At 44.3% G+C, this 20,175-nt stretch overlaps 1 protein-coding gene across 14 annotated transcripts; it reads left to right on the top strand.

The window, feature by feature from the left end:
• Window positions 1–13: 13 nt before the first annotated feature.
• LOC142897779 (coiled-coil domain-containing protein 148-like) lies at window positions 14–19,959 on the top strand. 14 transcript variants are annotated; one of them, XM_076040349.1, is made up of 15 exons: window positions 73–194; window positions 1,297–1,385; window positions 1,709–1,830; window positions 3,863–3,966; window positions 4,997–5,076; window positions 5,179–5,330; window positions 7,160–7,255; window positions 7,381–7,559; window positions 7,857–7,995; window positions 10,624–10,842; window positions 16,133–16,273; window positions 17,063–17,181; window positions 17,908–18,025; window positions 19,237–19,371; window positions 19,805–19,959. In XM_076040349.1, the coding sequence occupies exons 2-15, from the start codon at window positions 1,352–1,354 to the stop codon at window positions 19,946–19,948; spliced, it is 1,782 nt and encodes a 593-aa protein (XP_075896464.1). In that variant the 5' UTR covers window positions 73–194; window positions 1,297–1,351; the 3' UTR covers window positions 19,949–19,959. The 14 variants fall into 14 exon arrangements, with proteins under 14 accessions (XP_075896467.1, XP_075896464.1, XP_075896472.1 ...); XM_076040348.1 differs by having other exon boundaries at window positions 183–295; XM_076040350.1 differs by having other exon boundaries at window positions 188–313; window positions 10,636–10,842.
• Window positions 19,960–20,175: the final 216 nt, after the last annotated feature.

Genomic DNA, 20,175 nt, shown 5'->3' with positions numbered 1-20,175 from the left:
CTACGCTCTGCTCTGCTCCCTCCCTCCCTGGCTGCACTCCTCCTCCGCCAGCCGCCCTGAGACCGGGCGTGCATGACGTCATTGGGAGTATGGTTTCGAAGTGCGCACTCCTGATTGGCCCTGGCCTTAGAAGTGGGCGTTCCCCGGAGCCGCCGGGGAAAGCTAGGATATGGAAGTGAGCGCTGACGGAGGAGGTGAGGGTTTCCTTGGTTACAGTTTTTTTTTTTTTTTTTTTCAACATACACGCTCACCGTGGAGACCTGGCGTGTGTTTTAGGATGAGTTTATGCTACACGGTACGGCGACCATTTGGCGTGAGTTGTTTTAATGTGTTTTGTGAAACTTCAGTCTATGTGTTCATTGGTTATTTTAAGGCATCTGTTTTCACCAGAACGACTTGAAGAGTAGTTGTAGCCCCAGCCCGTAACCAACCGTGACGTCACATGGGCCCGGACCTTGTACTTTCTTTCTTTTTTTCTTTTTTTTTTTTTTAGCAATCTAGAATAAAATCGTAAAGCGTGCTCGATTGTTTTCGAAACTTCTACTCGGTGTATCAAGCGCACGTGGCGTTTATCTTCTATATTTGAACTAGGATCATTGGGATTCCCATGCATCAGGTGGCATGAGCGGAGATCAAATTACAGGCAGCACTGCGACTGGACAGTTTAGACAATCGTATTTATGACATATTTAAGAGTTTCAAATGCAAGGAGTTACTGATATACAGCGTCAAATGCGAAACCCGAGACTGCTTATTCTTCTGCTGGCATCCAGGGGTTTGCGTCACCAGGCTTAACGTCAGTTTTCACATTCTACGGCACATGTGGGGCGGAAGGACGCACGCCTGCAGCGATTCTGCCCGTGTTTTCTTTCACTTTGTGGACAAGTAGGACAAGATGAGCCCCCATCAGACTCAAGCTCAGTCTATCCCTCACCAAAGCCGTTTATACACATTTCATTGCCCCTGCACATTCCATAGCTTTGATCTGCCAATAAAGTCCATGCACTGATAGCTCCTGGTATGCAGAATAGAGCAATACGGTTGAAATATTATCTAAAGTTAGAAGGAATGCAATGCTTTGGATGTCAGCACATCATCATAAACATCACATGTAATAATAATAATAATAATAATAATAATAATAATAATAATAATAATGTGCTTCTTTAAAGAAATATACAGAAATGTCAGTCACTCAGTATGTAATCTGTGAAGCTGAATCTTGTCTTTAAGGTTTTCAAAAAAAAAACAAACAAAAAAAACACCTATTCCCCATGTGCGTATTTCAATTTCCAGGTGTCCTGGCTGATGTAAATAGAGATCTGCCTTCAGCTGTGGAAGAAGAATACAAATGTTCAAGACAAACTACCGAGCGGGGGACGCTGGTAAGTCTGCAGAAACTCTTGTTGAAACGTTGCTGACATGTGATTTTTGGCCCGCTGCTCAGTGAACAGATGTTTGACGGAGTAAAAATCCCCATGTTGAATTCACGAGTTCCTGTCAAAGTCTTTGATGCTTTTCAAAGGCTGCAGTGCTTGTGTTTATTCACCTGCCTGTTTGAGTCACAGCTGAACTGCCCCCCTCTAAAGCTGTCTGCAGTTGCTCTTTCCTGTCATGCATTTCATTTCTTTTTTTCAAATGTTGAGATTGATAAGATTTTCAGCAGTTCTGGAGGTCCTGATTCTGTCATTTGCTCTCATCTGTGCAGAAAAATTGGCACTGCGGATGAAATATGGGGTCAGCAGCTCGAAGCACAAGCGGCCCGAATTTGAAAGACTTCAAGATATTGTTGAAGCGAAACGCCAGGAGTCTAATAAAACTCTGCAAACGGTAATTATTCCCTCAAAATAACGTATGCTCATAAAACATAAATTTTGTAATAAAAAAACAGAAATCTTTCATGACCTTTAACAACATCCGGCAGGCACTGAATGTGAAAACATCACGATATGAGAAGCCTTTATCAAATGGGCCCTGTTCGCCACCACAGGAATAGCTCAAACAGAAAAAAAACTGATTTTAATGAGGGGTGATAAAACAGCAGGTCTCCAATAATCGTGAATAGTGCCGTTTCCTTGTGCCAGTCCTTTCAGTCCCTCTGTACACAAACACACACAGTAAAGAGATTTCCCTTCACTTTGCAGAACCAAACAACATGAAACAGTGGAGCAGAAATATCTCTGCCGTACACAATAGCATTGACGGTGCCATGAATATTCATTTAGCAGTGGTGGTGGGGTTTTCAATAAAACAGTTCGGGGATTGTCGTCTGCTGACTCCGAGCGGAGCAAAAGGGAAAAGTTAACACTGGGGGCGAAGGAGATAAGGCTCTCAGACCTGCAGTGTTTTAATTGCATAGCTGTGGCAGGAGCCATTTTAGTATCATGATGGTTGCCCCTGGCTCCTTCCAAGCCCACTCTCTGCATAACCCAGATAAGATGGGTTACGGCCACATTCAGTCGTCCCGCTGGAAGGCAGGCGCTCTGAGCGTCTCCCACCGGTGATGTGATGGAGGGTAAATAAATGTCCACGAGTGGCCTCAGGCCTTTGGCTTATTTTCGCTCACAGCAAGGGAGAGGCTGCATACTTTGAAAGTAAGACCATAACATCATGCCCACCCCCCTCCCTTTGATAAGATTTCCTGACGTACGGCACATACACGACTATAAAGTGACAAATATAATGATTATAGTAGCATCAGCATGTCTCAAGCAATCAATGATATATGCTTATCAAAACTGTTTTTTAAATAGGCACATAGCTATGCTATAATAATCAGGTTAATATTTAAGACTAACAATCTCCAAGCAGCATTTAAATTAGCCTCAAACTGTGGGACAACAATAGCATTACTTAAAATTATGAAAAAAATTACACTAGATTATATGAAAGGCAAAAATAAATGACAAAGATTTTGTTTTACCCACATCCATTTACGATTAAAAAGATCTAAAAGGAACTGCAGACATAAGCTTTTAATAGCAGGGGGATGGTAAGCAGACGCATGATTATCAAAATATAATAATAGTCTGAAGTTAATATTAAATAAAGCTCATGGAGATAATTATTGTTGTCTGGTGAGGTTACAGACAGGTTAGCACATCAAACCATCCTCTACTTCACTGCCTATCGATTACACATTGGCCCATATCAATTTATCCTTTTCCTTCCGATGTTCTAGTTTCAAACTTGATGGCTGCGGATTCTATTAAGTGTAAAAACGGTCTTCATCCCCAGGCTAAATGTCCAGCGCAGTTTCCTCGGACGTCTTCCGCAGCGACTGCAGCTGTACTTTGTTTCAACTGACAGCCCCCCTACAACGTTTAGAGGCTGTGTGAGAGTTTCCATTGCGTTTGCGCACAATTATCTGAGCCAGTGGCCTGTGTCAGGAAAACACTGATATGATACAACAAACCTCGGCGCCGAGGATCGCTAATGAAGGGAGTGGAAGACTTGTTTGCCCACCACCTACACTGCACAACATGCCTCCCGTGTGTCAGCCACACTTTTGTCTGATTATTTTAATTTGCTGCTGCTTATATTCCTTTCATGCTCTAAAAGGCTCATTGTCTGAACTACTTATTCTGGGCCCTGGGAATTTAAACCCCATCCACTCCCATGTTTCACCGTCACTCCACATCCCGGCTCATCCCTTTAGTGTTCGTCACATTGGAGCCTCTCCGATGTGACTAAACTGGCCGGATAATTGATTCCTTTAAAGCGCGGCGGTGTCAGCCTCCCCGCAATAAAGTTAATTACAGGCTCAGGTGCATTTAAAAGCAAAGACTCTCTGGCATGTGTTATTTCAGGGATTTCTGTCTTAAACCCAGTGCTGTTGCGTTTTGACCCCCCGGTCTCACAGGTTGAAAAGACCCGCTGTGCAGCCAAGGCAACCAAGGACGCCTCCATATTACGACAGCACAGGCAGGTGTGGATCACCGAGTGGTCCAGGCTAAAAAAGGCTGAGTAAGAGAGTCTCATTTCATCCTGTCATTATCCGCCTGCAGTTGTCCTAACCACCATAATGCGGCGTTGCACCTCAGCCTCACTGAGCCGGTGCGGCAACCAGCATGAAAAGGAAGGGGTTTGGGGGGAGGGGAAAAAAGAGAAAAGGCAGGAGGTTTATAGAAGGAGGCGGCGGCTTCAGCCTTAGGGGAAGAAACAATTAGAGGCAAAGATATAAGCTGATTTCTTGCAGTGGTGACATTGAATTAGAGGGTGAAAGAGGAGAAGGAGGGATGGGGAGGAGGGTTACAGATTAAAGGAAGACTTTCACACTTTCGCAGTGCGTGCGTGGTGAGGCAGCGGGGACCCTGGTGGTATCGTGCCTCGTGGAGTGAGAAGGGCAGCGGCGACTCCTGGGTGCAGCTTGTTTGGCCGTGTAATGACTGTCTCAGAGCCACCCCAAGGTTAATGATGTACACGATACGAGGCGCCATAATGAGGGTGGTCATAAAGATGTGTTACCTTGTGAGTCAAAAAAATAAAAAATAAAAACACTCTGCATAAGGAGGGGAAAAACATGCACATCTTATCACTATGGTTACAATGTAGAGACAATCAGCTGAACCTCTGGTAAGAGTTCTTTTTTTTTTAATTAGGTAGTTATGTGCGTGCTTCGTGCGTCAAGCCGGAAATAAAGTTAGATTTAGACACAGAGCACAGACATGGCAGTTATGCCCACATAGGAAGTAATCAGCCGTGTTAGTTTCCACAGAGAGTCGTTTTATGTATTTCATTGCATTGTTCAACATTTGTTATCCAGGAAAAGGAAAAAAATACATTTGCTCTGGTGCGCACTAAATGTCCAAACTCTCACGCTGCTGTTTTGCACATGATGGCTGGATACTGAAAAGTGAAGTTAATAATAATAAAAAAAAATCTTTATTGGTAAACATTTGAACTAACTGCCACTGTCTTGCTAATTTTGTGAGTCATCCAGAGAGTATTGGCTAATGAACTAAATGTATTGCTTTATGTTTCCCTCATCCATCAGGGAGGATGCAGAGACTGAGCTCCAGGATTTTCAAGACCAGATCGGCCCAGCAAACAGACACATTTCCCTTCGAGATTATGGTAAGCAAGGTTTCGAGAGAAACGCTGCCAGTAACAACACTAAAACATAATGTGCCGACATGTGTCTTTGTTGTGTTAATTTCTTTTATTGTTGTGCTGTAGAACTGGTGCTGGAGAAGGAGCGCGAGTCGTTCTGGCTGGCCACGGTGGAGCCAGCGCTGCAGCTCAAAGACGAGCTGAACTTCAGAGCGTCTCAGCTACGGCAACAGAAGGTCACCGCCGGTGGTTCCGACCAAGAACAAGTGCTCCAAAAGGTGTTTGTGTGATACCGAATCAAAACTCTCAGACGGTCTGCAACCAGCATCGGCACCGGGGAGATTGCCAAATGCCAACGCGTCTAAATATATCCAGGAAGAACACACGGTTTTTATCCCAAACTGTTCCCTCCAAACCCTTCAACAAGGAATCCCCTGCTCCGCTCAGCAGGTTCCTCAACGCTCCTGCGCGTCTGACGGAGGAGTTTTGAACCCCTCTTTGCTCGCTCTTGCAGCCGTGCCGGCTTGCACACCACGGTGCTTTCACCGCGCTGAATCTCTTGTTTGCTGGATAGTCGCAGCCCCAAAGTCCCAGACGCTGCCTTTGGCTCAGAGAGGCTGTCTGCAGGCTCTAAAGATGAATGGCGAGATTAAGGAGTGAGCAGGGGCTTTTAAAGACAGATCACACTTGGAATGAGCCGTCTGTGAGCCATTCAGGCTCCTCCCTGTGGCTCAATCGTGCTTTTATTTCTTTCCCATGACCCCCACCCCCCCCACTAAAAGAAAAAAAATCTCTTTGCCACACCTGACTAAATGGGAATTATTTTTGTGTGCACTTGTTATTTCATTATGAAGCTTCACATCCTGTCTCTCAACTAAGTCAGTGTGTGTGACCCTTTTCCGATTGTGGATGATAGGAAATCTCTTAAATAGTTCAAATAAAAGACAAAATGAGTGAAATGGTAACTACTGAAATCACTGGGCAACATGTGGCTTTAGTCAACTGTGAAGTGTTTTGCCACATAAAATCCGGCATTTTGACCTGTATAAGTGAAACTCAAAATATCAAATTATATATCATAATGTTCATATAGATAAAACGTAATGGATCAATGGCATTTCTCTTCAACCTGCATTTTGTTGTATGTTTAGTGGCGTCTTCCCACATTTTGTGTTTATAAAATTATTAGACATTATCTTTGTTCCAGGGGGAGAAAGCCTCGATTGAGGAAACACTCATTTATACATATGAATGATTAAAACCAAATTCCGTGTTGCTTCTCTCAGCCCTCATACACTAGTGAAGTAGTCTATATTACATCTGATGAAATTTGCCTGGAGATCCAGCAATGCCCTGCATGGCCACCACTTAGTTGCGGTTGACAGGCGTCCATCTGCGGCTTCAGTCAGTCGATCGGGTCGACCGTCGGGCTCAGGAAGCAAAGAAAGCCGACAAGAAAGCGGCGCGGAGCTGGAAGAAAATCGCCTCGCGTGTCTGAGAAAAGAGCGCCAGGTCGACGCGAAACCCTTGAAGGATGGAAATGTCAGCAAATACCACATGAACTGTGCAAAAACCGATGTGTATCGTAGCCTTTTGAAACGACCCAGCCGTCTTTGCCCTCACTTAATAAGGAAACACTGTCCAATTTAAACGCATGAAGTCACAGTTAATACAGTCCACCTTCAAAAGAAAATTGTTCTGTCCATTTAAGTTCATCTATGTTCCTTTACCAAAACAGAGACACTATGCTAATCGTGTGATAATTTGGCATTTTTGAATTGAAAACTTTGGTTTTCCTCAAACACTCCGCCCACAAGTCAGTTTCCAAACCTAGACTCGGTGGGCCTAAATTGAGCCAGTGCTCAGTGAAATGAGAATGAGGAGGGTGTTGCAGCTGATGTTCTGCTCCCTCGGCCACACATTTGTCACTGTAATTAGCTGCAAGAAGAGCAATTCCTCTTCAGATTATTCTGCCACAGGAATCCAATGAACATCAAAGCAAGATACAGCTTTTTGCTCTGCTCTGACCCCGAGACTGTATTTAATACTTGTTTGCATGTGATTTTACTTCACTTAAGTTTCCATTTTCATTTACCTGAATTACCAGATAAAGTCTGCAAAGGAGCGGCAAGACAGCATTGGCGCAAAACTTCACGCAGACTATTTGGCATTAGAGGAGCAGATCAATCACTTTGACATGGAGGTAAGATTCCCTCAGCCGGAATGTTGGTGATGCTTCAATTTCAGCTCGGCGTACACCTGAGAGGCTCGAGATGTGATATTACAAGCGTGTCGCCCGCGTTTAAAAGGTCACATTGTCTGCCGCAGAAATGTAGCAGTCCTTCAGATAGTCTGGTGAGCCCAGGAAAAGTTCCAAAGGAGGTTTTGGATTCAGACTGCCCTGATCCTGTGCTGAAGGAGTCTCTTATTCGGGCTTTCCACTCCCTGACAGAGAGGTACCAGCAAAGGTGTCAGAGTCTCCAGGAGCAACTGGAAAGTGCTGACAGGTAGGCCCGAGAACATCAGGTCTTTTAAAAATCCAAACACAAAGATGGTCTTTAAATATATTTATATACTTTAAAACTTAAGTCAATTAACTAAATAAAAGTAACATTAAGTTTGAGCAGTACGTCAGTAACACAAAGGCCATACATCCTCAAATTTATCATCATTTTCTATCTTTTATGATCAACTTGATGTACACAAGTGACTCGAGCCGCAGTCTAAAACTGTGTTGCATTGGATAATAAATCACTTGCACTCATTATTTGACGAGACGTCTTCCCTGTTCTTCTCTTCTGCAGGCTGTGTGGCTGGACCGCGGATGAACACCAGCGTTTCCTGCTCACTTTGTCTCAGTACTCTCATGGCATCCCCAAGCACAGGGAGCTGTGCATGGACATGCTCCAGCGGCTCTTCCCCAGAAGGACGAGACGAGAGCTGGTCAGTGCATCAGGCGTCAAACGAATGCATCGCGTGTCACACAGCAGTCGAGAATAACTGTGGATTTATTTTCAATTCGTTGATGTTTTTCTTGTGATAACTACTTCATAGTTATCTCAATATAACAAATTTAGTTTTTTTTTTATGATAATGACTTAATTTATCTTTTTTAATGTGAAGATTTGTGAGATAATTATTCAGAAATCTGTACAGAACATGTTGTCATGTGTTCATGTCATGCTGTATTTGGCTTTTGGGATCTGCCAGCAGTCGGGGCCTGGTTGTCTTTCCTGCTGTCAACTAAGACTCACCAGTTTGTTATGTCGTGACAGCAAATGAAACACACCCATTATCACTAGAAGACACTCTTTGTTTTAGCTAGAGAAAAATATTCAATTGAGAAAAAAAAATCAATTAAATTCAAAAATAAACACAGGGCTGTTCTTGGTTGCTGTGTGTGTATATTCATTCAAGAATTAATTACAGGCTAATTACCCGTAAGTTTTGCTCATGGCATGAAAATAAAAACTCACAAGAATACCTCTAACCCCTGAATATAATATTATGGGTTGTATTCCCACAAATTTTATTGTGATGGAGAGTTTGCTGACTTTGGGGTTAGAGGGTTAGAGAGGTATCCTGCTGTTCCCAGTCGCGCTGTACACCAATGTGCCCATGTTAAGTCTTATTAGGATATATATATATATATAAAAAAAAAAGCAGTTAGCTCATTACTTAAGAGCATAGTCACCCCCCTTTTTTTGTGGCAGACACACACACACAGACACACAGACACACACACCCACAGTTTAGAGAGTCCCTGCAGTGTGAGTCCCCGGCAACCACATCGATTGAAGTCAATCGGCTGAGCGGATGGCGGACGGACGCACAGGCAGATAAACCCCCGGACAATGATCTGCTCAGCACACTGCAGGATGTGCCATGTCACCCACGGTGGGCAAACTGGCTCACGCCACCGCCCAGCATCGCCATGACAACCGCCGGTCCCACTCTCCCCGCTCAGCTGCACCGTGAGACCTGTCGTCACATCAGTTCCAGCTGGGTGGCGCACCGCATTTAGAGCTGCGATCGTTCACCCTGCAGCAGGGGGTGGGGTAGGAGGGGTGGAAGGAAGAGCAAAGGAGGGAGGGAGGGAGGGAGGGAGGGAGGGATGGATGTGTTTCCTATCTGTCTTTCTTCACACTTCTCACTCCTTCAGAAACACACCTAGTGCTGGCGACGCCTAATCCAGCCATGGGTGATGTTTAATATGCATTAAGGTGTAGTCAGTGCACCCCGATCAGAGGTATAGGTATATAGGTTTAGTCTCTTTCCAATGTCCCTCTGAAGTTTGTTTTTTTTTATATTGTTTATATTGTATAGTTTAAGCATAATATTTCTCTTAAAGGAAATCTGGATTGGGCTCGGAAAACTCATAGCCCCTGATTGAAAACTTGACAATGATAAAACAAAACTGTCAGGCCTTATTTATAAAGCACACTCAAACACATACAAAAATGCACATCAAAGTGCTGTGAATGTAAAGGAAATAGTAATAAAAACAGCATCATCAACATGACGATTTAAGAATGCAAGTCAGCACTATGAAGTAAACACAGAAAAGGACAAGAGAGAAGTGATTAAGGAATTTTACGGAATTTTCACTCTTTTGGTTTTTTATCTCTTCGTCTTTCTAAAATAGTCATCAAAGTGAAAAATCCAACCAACCAACCTTTTTAAACCATTTGGTGCTTCAAAGTTAAAAGTTGGCCTTGTGAGAGTTGCATCAGTGGCTTTAAATAAAACAGCTCTGAACTGTAGGAGTCAGTAACTCGCCTGTGCAACTTTTGCACTGGGGGCTCGCCTAATTCCAGTGGCGATGCGGAAGAGGGAACATCTCCCTCTGCTGGATGGGCTTTTTATTGCATTTTTAACATGCCCTGCAGGATTCCCCAAAAAGCACAAAATAACTCTGTAATAGTACATTATCTTTGAAGTTGTGGACATAATGCGTAGATCTCACTAATTTGGAGTATCTCAAGACATATTTGTCTTTGCTCAGTACTTGTGGGTCCAGTGACTCTGTTGCAGAGGCTGCTGCAACTCAGTGCTACTTAGAAATTCTGCACTGCAGACTTGGTACGCTGCACACACCGGACGGATTCCCCCTCAAGTTGTGTGCGGAGCTGTGCATCAAGCGTTGTGTGCAGCCGTCCGGCCTGCTGCTGCTGCTGCTGCTGCTGCGGCTGCGGCTGCGCTGGCAGGTCTGTCAGCTCACCAGGTTTTTTTTCTTCTTTTTCCAATAAAACCAGTCAAGCGTCTAATGCCATCCCGCCATCGTTAGCCGCTATTAGCCCAAAGATGAATACCATTGCTGCCTGCTGCTCCGGCGGAGCAGCCAAGTGACGCGGAGCCCTGTGAGCGCTGACACAATGATGAATAGCTACAGGCATCCCTCATCGCAGCAAGGAACTGTTTTCCTTCAAGACATTTCCTCCAGCTGGAAGACAGGGAGCGTTTTCACACACGGCTACTGCCGGCTTCCCCCCTACACTCTCGCCCCAACCAAATAATCCTGTTTGGGACTCTTGCACAACCCCAGTGTTGTTTATTTTTTAATCTCATCAGCAAATCTTGCAGGTGGAGCACGAGCGTGCCTTGGACCGGCATCACTTCGCCCAGGTGCAGCTGAGAACAGCCAGCCAGCAGTGGCACCGGGACCACGAGCAGCTGCTGGCCAGGGCCCTGGTTACCCTGGAGGAGGCCAGACATGCCCACCAGGAGGAGCTGGAGCACCACAGAGACCGCCGGCACCAGCGGGAAGTCTGCTCGCAGCTCAGGGAGAAGGTGTGTGTGCGTGTGACCCTCATGACTCTGACGGTGTTCAGTTTGTCTGAATTGATCAGGCTGAGGAACTACTTAACTGTGGTAGTTGTTGTAGCCAGCAGTTCTATTTCGTCTCAACAGGAAGTGGATTAATAACCTGAATATTAGACTCATAGAGGCTGAGTGCTGCACCATAATTGAATCATTTTGATTAAATAAATGAAACACATTATTTTTGAAATTATTTTTCTCATATTTTATAATCCCAAAATACTGTTGTAAGTAGAAGGAACCCCCCTGGCCATCAACGGCGCCTCCCCTACCCCCGTTTTTAAAATTATCCTTTTAAATAACGTTATAAATACAGGCACGAGCAGCCGCTGACAGTGCCTCTGCCCATGAGGTTACACACGACAGCATCTCTGGCTTTAGCTGCCACTTGAGATGAGCTGTGAATGCAAACAAGCTAATAAGCACGGCCCTGGCTGGGAAAACATTGTGCTGCAGCCTCTGAGGGGTGCTAGTCCGGCACTCGCACAACAAGCTGGTGAGAAGTGTTCAGGGTGTTGTCGCAAAGCAGTGCTGTGTTGACACGTTGCTCTGCCTCGGTGTTTACTCATTTATTTATTTGTTTAAATCACGCTTTAGGCGACACCGATTAGGTAACGGGAGGCTCTAATGTGCTGATGGTTTGTTTTGGTTGCGAGACTGATTTTAATGGAACCTTTTTATGGAAATCATGCTGGCTGTTGTTGTTGTTGCCATTGTTTTAGAGCCAATGCTTTGCGACAGCATACTATTGTCATTCGCTCATCTTATTTTTGTATTCTATGTAACTCAGGGTTCTATATCGTGTATTGTTTTCCAACAGTGATTTCGATTATTCTGAGAATATCATTCCATTTCTATTTATGCTACAGTAATATTTGCCATTAAAGAGTCACCCTTTAATTTAAAAAAAAAAAGAAAAAAAAAAAGCTGAATGAATGCTATCAGCAGATTAGTTTTGAACAATTCTCATGGATTTTATTTGCAAGAGTTTACGTCTACTTTAGAATTCATGAGCCCAAAAATAATGGAACTATCGCATTCCATTACCTCATCTTTTTTTTTTGTTGTAAATCCCCCAATTACATGACCAGACTTGAGTTTTTGTTCCCACTCTTTGCTCCCTGCTCACTCTTACATTTAATTGGATTCTTTGCACTTTTCCATCACTGTATGCTTTCCATTCCTCTCTGATGTGAGTGGCAGGGAAAGGTCACCAGAAATAATCACTTCGCATTTCTCCCTTTTCTGTCACAGCGGAGCCGCCGCGGCTTCCACTGCGCAACGGCTGCGTGGAGTTGACAGAGGCGTTACTGCAAAACAGGCACAGTGGGCTTAATAAAGCGGCAGTGTTTTTGACAGCGGTGTAATATCCATAGGTAACCCTGCTGAAGCGGTACATGCATGTCACCATGGTAATGCAGTTCTCTGATTCAAAAAGGGGAATGGGGGGGACCCTCCAGTTTGATTCAGTGCTGCTTCTATACAGCATGTTCAGTTTGTAAAGCACATTTGCACATATGTGACTTTGTGTGGAGTCTCGAACGGCTGTCGACTCTTCCTGCCTTTATCATCGCGGGACAGAGACGCTGCCGCGAGACGAGATGGGTTCTCCTCACACTGCAGCTGCCCTTTTATTTTGTCTTTGCTTCTTTGCGGCTGCTCCGTCTGACCTTACAGAACCTCCACACTGCTGGAAGACAATCCAATCAACTCGCCGGCCCCGTACTCTTTACATTCAAGGCGTAGTTTGTGTGATGAAATTATTGCAGCCGCCAACCACCTTTTTGAAAATGATGTGACCTCGGAGGATTCACGGTCAGGGATTCAGGCGCAGTTTGTCGATAGTTAAATTTCCTTTTAGTGGTGTGTGTGTTTGTGCGTGTGTGTGTGTACTACACATCCCTGTGGGCTGGCATCAGCAGCTATGAGGGGTTTGGCAGAAAGATCTGATAATTATAGCCCGACTCTGTGAACTCAGCCGAAACAATGTGTATTTTACACAACTTGTAACATAACTTGTATATTCTCTCAATATTCAGAACTGATCCATTATATTTGCTAAAAGCCCCGTTTGTAATATTATTACATTGTACAGGAATCTAGTGGAATAATATGGTTGTAAAACTGTAAAAACATTCATTCAAACTGTAAAAATGTTCATTAAAATCGCCTGGCACATGCAATCACACCATTAACTTTATAGAGCTCCATAAAACAGCATATTTAGCCCTGTCTCCAGCCTATTGTGAGTCTTCTCTGTGACATCACAAAGGGCTGATAGCATACAAGAAAGTGGAGGAAGCAGATTTTTTTTTTGCATAATACAAGATCTTCAAAGGTTTTTAAAGCCAGGAGCTGTTTAATGGTGCAAAACGCAGCATAGTCTCAGTTTTAAAACGGGTCCAGTGGTTGACGCCTGCTGTGATGACGTGCATCAGCTTCAGGCTGCACACTGCATACGTCTGGCGGTGACCACGCAAATTGTACAGCCACATCCGGATGAGATTAAGCCCAGCTTCTGCTTGTTTGCCAGCGCCAGTCTGGTTCTCAGCTCATTATAGGCAGCGGCGCTGTGCGCTGCCAGCTCTCCTCTCAGGGACATGAGACCAGAAATGCACTTTAATTGATTTCCGAGTGACGGTGCTGGATGTCTGTTTTGGAAAAAACTGGCCCCCCACCTGTCACTCAAGACCGCAGCGCCTTCCCTTCAAACACACAGAGGGGTTCACCTGTGTGTGTGTGTGTGTGTGTGTGTGGGTGTGTGTGTGTGTTTGAGAGAGTGAGTGAGTGAGTGAGTGTTGGCTGAATTCACACTTCTGATCATGTCACAGTTCAGTTCCCAGAGGAGCTCCAGGTGCATTATGAAAGCTCACGTTAATAATTGAGATGCGTGCTTAACATTATGTGCACGAGATGTGACTCACTTCATTCAGAATTATCACCCTAAGACAGACTCTTTTCAAATCCCGCTGCTTGTTCCTCTGCGCTCTGCCTGCTGTAATTAGCTGCCATTGTTCTGGCTGCTACTGTTGATTCCTGCCTTTCATTCTGTCCTTGCTTTGTTTTTGTTTTTTTTCTTGTTTTCTTTTTTACCTCCCACTTGTGCCTCGCTTCCAGCCATCTTTGATGAGCGATTGTGTTTTCCACATGAGTAAATAAAGCCTGAAGGGGTGACAGACTGCCGCAACACGTTCAGGTTGGGGGAAAGAAATAAAGCAGAAGCGGGTCAATGAGAAAAAAGAGATGCAAACAATGGGGGGATTTACAATCAAGGGTTCGCTCTCTCATTTTGTTTTTTTGTTTTTTTTCATTTCCTCCTGCGACGCAGTACTTTCCAGCACAAACAGCGCGCTTGCAAATTAATTTATGCCCAGATGAGCCTTTTGTCCTTCGTACAATAAGCAGAATATTCTGCTGGCGCTGTGGTGGTGACTAAGCACGGCTTTTCGTGCCTCTGGTGGCTGAACGGATGTGTCAGAATCTAAGAAGTGGAGACTGTGTGGGCCACACGTCGTTTCAGCAGCCACGTCTCTAAGGAAATAATTGCTCAAATGTGTATAAAGCCCTGCCCACCCCCTTCCACAAAGTAATGTACGTACATGTTGTTGACCTTGACACGCCAGCTATTGGAATTCAAAGGAAATTCCTTTATCTGCCGCCGGATGGACGCTAATTCACACCACTGTGAAGTGAGTCTCACGTGCCGTCGTGGTCGGTCGTGAACGCGAGAGCTTCTTCAAACACACCGTTTATTCCGTCTCTCTCAAAGCATTGGCGCTTTGTACTTCACGGCGAAGGTCCCAGTGAAGAATTTGCACTTTTATGTGTTTGTCACCCGTCTGCTACCAATTGACAGTTTGTCATTTAGCAGCCTGCAATGAAAAATTGGGGCCGTTACATCCCCACCTGACAGAAGGTATCATGATAACTGTGGGTTTTTATTAACACAAGGCAGCAGCAGCAGCAGCAGCAGGCTTCGCTGTGTGATATTATCCTTTTATTATTCTGACATCCCTGCAGTCATTTTTTTTTTTTTTTTTTTGCATGATAAAAATGGATGGTAGGCCACTTCCCTTTTGAATTCACACAAAATGAGATCCCAGTGACAAATCATTGAAGGCTGCGCATAACGACCTTTTTATTCTCTGGGCTCCTCCCCACCCTTGAAGCTTTTCATCCCCGCCCCAGAGCAGGAACAACACACACACAAGAAACGCTCAGCCACAGTGAAACTGAAGCATGGGTCCGCTACACTTAATGGTTTTATGGTTATTTTTATTTAAATAAAGGAAAATTTATTGAATGTGTCAAATGAGACACACAGAATTTAAGACACTTTGAATATGCTGCACCCTTCCGACTCCATTTTCAAATAAAAATCAATACAATGGTTCAATCTTTTTGCTGCAAATTTTTCGCAGTTTCAGAACAGTGCAACCTTCGACATGTGACGTGATAGAACATTAGGGCGTACAAATAATTTGCGCATGCAGCCTCAGTGTTGCTGTCAAAAGCAGGCAGATCCAGGAGCTCAAATTGTTTTCAGCGTTCTGTCAGACACTGCAGCCGCCTTTCCGTCACGCAAACACCAGAGTATGACTGACTCGAGCGGAGCGCGGCCGCTAATGCCAGTGTGAGTCCATGTTAATTTGCACTTCATTTCCTCTGGGATTCCTCAACTCTCATTTGATAGGTCTGTGAATCCGTCTGCCCGGTCGGCACGCAAGACTTTAATACCAGAGAGAGGCTGCTGCATTAGGAACCTGTCAGTGTGTGTGTGTGTGTGTGTGTGTGTGTGTGTGTGTGTGTGTGTGTGTGTGTGTGTGTGTGTGTGTGTGTGTGTGTAAATGTGTTAGTGTGTGTGCCTGAGTGTGTGATTCAGACTTGATACACACGCTTTGTCAAGTTAATGCGTGTTACACAAACTGTTGAAATGAAGGGATTTATTTCACATTTATTCCTAGCTGGGGCTGCACAACCAGGCCAAAACAACATTATTTTTCCTGATTTTTATATTGTTGGACTGTGTGTATGACTATATGTCATGCAAGTAAGGTTTCCTTTAAGATTCCTAAGATTCGGATGGGTCTGACACCTCGGGCACCCCCACATTGGCGGTGCCCAGCTGGTCGTCTCACATCGAGCAATTCTTTTGGCACAGCTGGTGATGGCCAATAACTTTCTGTTTTGTTTTTTCTCAAACCCCCCCTCCCCCCCACTCTCTTCTCTGGCGTGCATTTGCATGTGCGCGTGTGTATAGCTGCAGCAGTGGAGGGCGCAACAGGAGGAGGTGGCCAAGCTGGAGGCGGCAATTGCTGCACGCCAACAAGAGGGAGAAGAGGAGAGGCTCAAGAGGGAGCAGAGAAAGGAGAGAGTTGCCAGGTCGCAGCAGAAAGAGAAGGTCAGTGAGGTCTCGGCCACCGCCGCAGCGGTGCTTGACGTTTCATTCTGACACTTCAACTTGGTACATAATATCACCACTTGTGGATTTGTATTAGCCATGTTATAAATCTCTGAAAGATCTCATACTGTTTGTGCAAGGACATGAACACAAGACCTTTCACCACTCTAGCAGAAGCTAAAAGGTTGTTTTTTTATATTAAAGGACCAAACAAGAGGTTTTGTTTTGTGGGGAAAAAAAACAGCAACACCCTGTTATGATCTTTTTTACGTTGGTGTATTTTATCTGTGAAGAACAATTTTCAGTGTGTTGATGACACGAGTTTAAAGTTTCATTGTGTCATTGACAAATGAATTCAATTGAGTGGATTGTTATTCTGACTTTCCCAAACCCTGATCTTTCTGCTTAGCTGTTCCTTCCAGGCACAATAATTCAAGGATATATACTGTGTGCGTGTGTGTGTGTGTCTAAGTCTAATTAACTCCCTCCCCGGGGGTCTGTTAGAGGAGTACGGGCAACCTGAGACACCCTCTGATTAATGAGCGCATTTATGCTGCATTAGATTCCATATAATTTGCCGCGACAGTCTGCCAGACATTGAAATATCATCCTGCTCTCTCCATTTACACGTCTTGGGTTCCGGCTCTGACTCAGTCAATAGGACACGACAATGACTTTATATTCTTTAGGCTGAAAATGAGTGGAGAGGCAGCCAGTCTTCCAGCTAGTGTTTGTTTTCCAATAAATGTGATTTTATTTTTTCCTTCTTTTTTGTACCCTCACGCCCAGATCATGGAGTTTAACTTAAAGCAGAAGAAGAGGATGGAGGTGGTGGAGAGGAGAGATCAGGAGAGGCTGGCTAACCTGAGGGCCATTTTGGAGGAACAGGCGAGGCGAGACAGAAAGAGGTGAGCGGTAGCACTGTGTGACCTGGGTTTGTTTTGCGTTTTTACTAATACTTTAGGTCCTTGTAATGAGAATTGTGCTCAAACTTAAAGTCTGAGCACAATTATCATCTCTCAAAGACAAAGAAATATTGAGTCAATGAACATCTTTATGTGAAACAACAGCTACTTACTTACTGACAAATGACAGATTATGACATTTGCAACAATCACTTTTCTTAGTTTAGTAATATGCACTATGTGCACATTTTTAATGCAGTTAAAGTCAGTTTTGGCTGATCTCCAGCACTGCAGGGGCACTGCAGAGTGTTAGTAGCTGTAAAGTTATGCCAAAAAATAAGGCGCTCTCGCTCTTGAAACGCATTGTGTCGCGTGGAATGGCAGGAGGATTTCCTCTACCAGGGTCCCTGCAGAATCCAGCATCAACACACCAGATAATGGTGTTGACTCACAGCGGTGGCGGAGGTGGGAGGGGGTTTGGGGTTGAATGATGTGAAAGATAAAAAAACAGATGATGGGAGAGGGGCTTCGCTTGGGTAGCTCCATAAAACCCTGCCCGGCCCGAGGCCCTGCTGCGTGAGGAGTGATAGGTAATGCTGGTGGGGGCAGAGGTGGAGGAGGAGGAGGAGAAGGATGAGGCGGAATGGGAAGAGGAGGAGGCGAAGAAAGAGGAAACAGGAGCTGTTCCAGGTCCTGACGCCCGCCCGCCCGCCACTCTGCTCCTTGCAGGGTGAAGTTTCGGGCGTACATGTTGCTGCAGCGAAAGGAGGAGAGGGAGGCCCGCGAGCTGGAGCGGCAAAGGGAGAGGGAGGAGAGGGAGTATCAGCTGGAGGCTCTTCGAAAACAGGTTGGTCATTATCTGCTCTTAACCTTTTCCCGGCCCCGTCATTTTCCTCTATCAGCGGGAATGACCCTCGAGGGGCCACTTGCACCGCTCTGAGTTACAGCTCCCATTTCTCAGATCTTTATTTTTTTTTTCATCCCAGACTCCAGCGGACCACACATCTAATTATATATATAATAAACTCCAGGGAAATGCATCTTTAGCCCTCTGTTGACAGCCTCCCTCAAAGATGCTCAGTTTTTGCTTCTGGCTAAAGCTAATCATCCTACCATGATGTGACTTTGAAGGGTGAAAATTATTATATTACAATTCTGGAGCAGTTATCGACGAAGTGTCAAGGCCCTTTGTGACATCAGATAGGGCAGATTTTCAGAATTGCGCTTTTTATCACACATATTCTGAAAAAAAACAACCCAAAGAGTTCACAGACAGGCTACAGACGTGTTGTTGCCCGAAAATATTGGTTATACGAGTTCTGCATAAACCCCTAAGGTACCTTTAAGGAATCACTGCCACCTTGTGGCAGGAGGTAAGATTACATCAGATTTTTTTCCTTACCATTGTTGGCCAGACACTTTCCTGGTGCTGGGCCTGATCCAGTGTTTGTGTGGATTTTGCATGTCCACCCTTTGATTGTGTGACTTCTCGCCAGTTTCTTCCCACAGTCTAAAGTCTTGCAGTCAAGTTAACTGGTGACACTAAAATGTTTGCGGGTGGAAATGTCAGTGGTTAGTCTCTGCAATGATCTAACTTTGCACCGTTAAGGTGAGGTGAGAATAAGTCAAGCTACAGCCATGTCTGGCACAAACAGGATTAAATCGATTCTAAAAGTCTAAATAGGATATAATCCTCTGGGCATGATGATTGTACTGTAGTGATTCCACAGACACCAGATCTCAAAGTGTACGGTGACACTCTACACTGTCTGCTAGCTGTCATGGCTTCCATTGTGACCACCTACATTTCTTGTGTTATAATTATAATTGTATAGATTTGAGGTTCTTTAACGTAGTAATTATATTAATATGTAGTCGGTTCTTTAGCTTTTTTTACTTCCTGTTTTTTCCAAATATTTTTTCACATAATTGTAATTAGGTAAGTGTGTTGCTCCTGGTTTGCACTGATGCTGACCTGCCTCTTACAAAAAACATCACATCAAAGTCCTCGTAAATGAAAAATGAAAAATCAAATGTTATTATTCCTATTTGACAAAGGTTGAGGTGGTGGCAGAGCCAGACCCAGAGAGGATGATGTCACACACAGAATCTTGGAAGAGCCAACTATTGAATGTGCAAGAGTTTGGGCTCCAGAAGCCGCTCTTTTCTATCAACACGTACACAGACAGACAGGTGAGACGCAAAATGTACCAATCTGTAACTTGATATTGATTTGTCTTTCTAAATTCTGAAAATCTTAGGCCTGCATTACCGTTTTTCTCAAACATATTTTCCTTATATAAAGGCCCCTTGCGATACTTGAACACTTTGATTGTGTTTGGTTTCATGGTGAGTGCAATGACCCACTAATCCACGGACGGGGGAAAAAGAAAATTATGCAAGATGCTTGACTAGACAATGTTTGTCTTCCTCTCAGACAAACATTTAATATTTGACCACGGATACCCAGTCAGTTTTTGTACTTAAGAGGGAGTTATTGTGTAACTTTGGCAGTTATTTTTCTAAGCCAAGGAAATATTTTCCATCAACACCAAATTAAATCAGATCGAGCGGTTGGTTTTGTGTGGATGTAAATTGTTTTTCATTGATGACATTTATTTTGCAGATTTTGTCTGATCCCAGAGTGCGGATCGAGCTGGCGCTGCGAGAGGCCGGCGTGCACCACAGTCGATATGCCAAAGAGGTGATGTCGACAATTAAACCACTTAAACCTCCAAGACCGGAAAACAAATCCACACTGCAACTCTGACCAAGAAAAGCTGATTTACAAGGATGTGACACAGAGAGATTGCACGACTGACTTTTATTGTGGGTTCTAAACTGCAGCACCTCATGAGAAAAACAACACAGTCTCTGAGTCATTGTCAATGTCTGTGATTCCTGTTACTACATAAACACAACTACACAACTAGCTGAAAATTATCTTGGATTATTACTTTCCCTTCTTTAAATGCGTGAAAGTAGGATAATTACTGC

The sequence above is a fragment of the Nelusetta ayraudi genome, unplaced genomic scaffold (assembly GCF_046127955.1).
Source record: "Nelusetta ayraudi isolate G7.1 ecotype Tasmania unplaced genomic scaffold, CSIRO-AGI_Nayr_v1 ptg000060l, whole genome shotgun sequence".
NCBI lineage: Eukaryota > Metazoa > Chordata > Actinopteri > Tetraodontiformes > Monacanthidae > Nelusetta > Nelusetta ayraudi.
The sequence above is the reverse complement of the archived record's forward strand: the minus strand, read 5'-3'. Positions and strand labels throughout refer to the sequence as shown.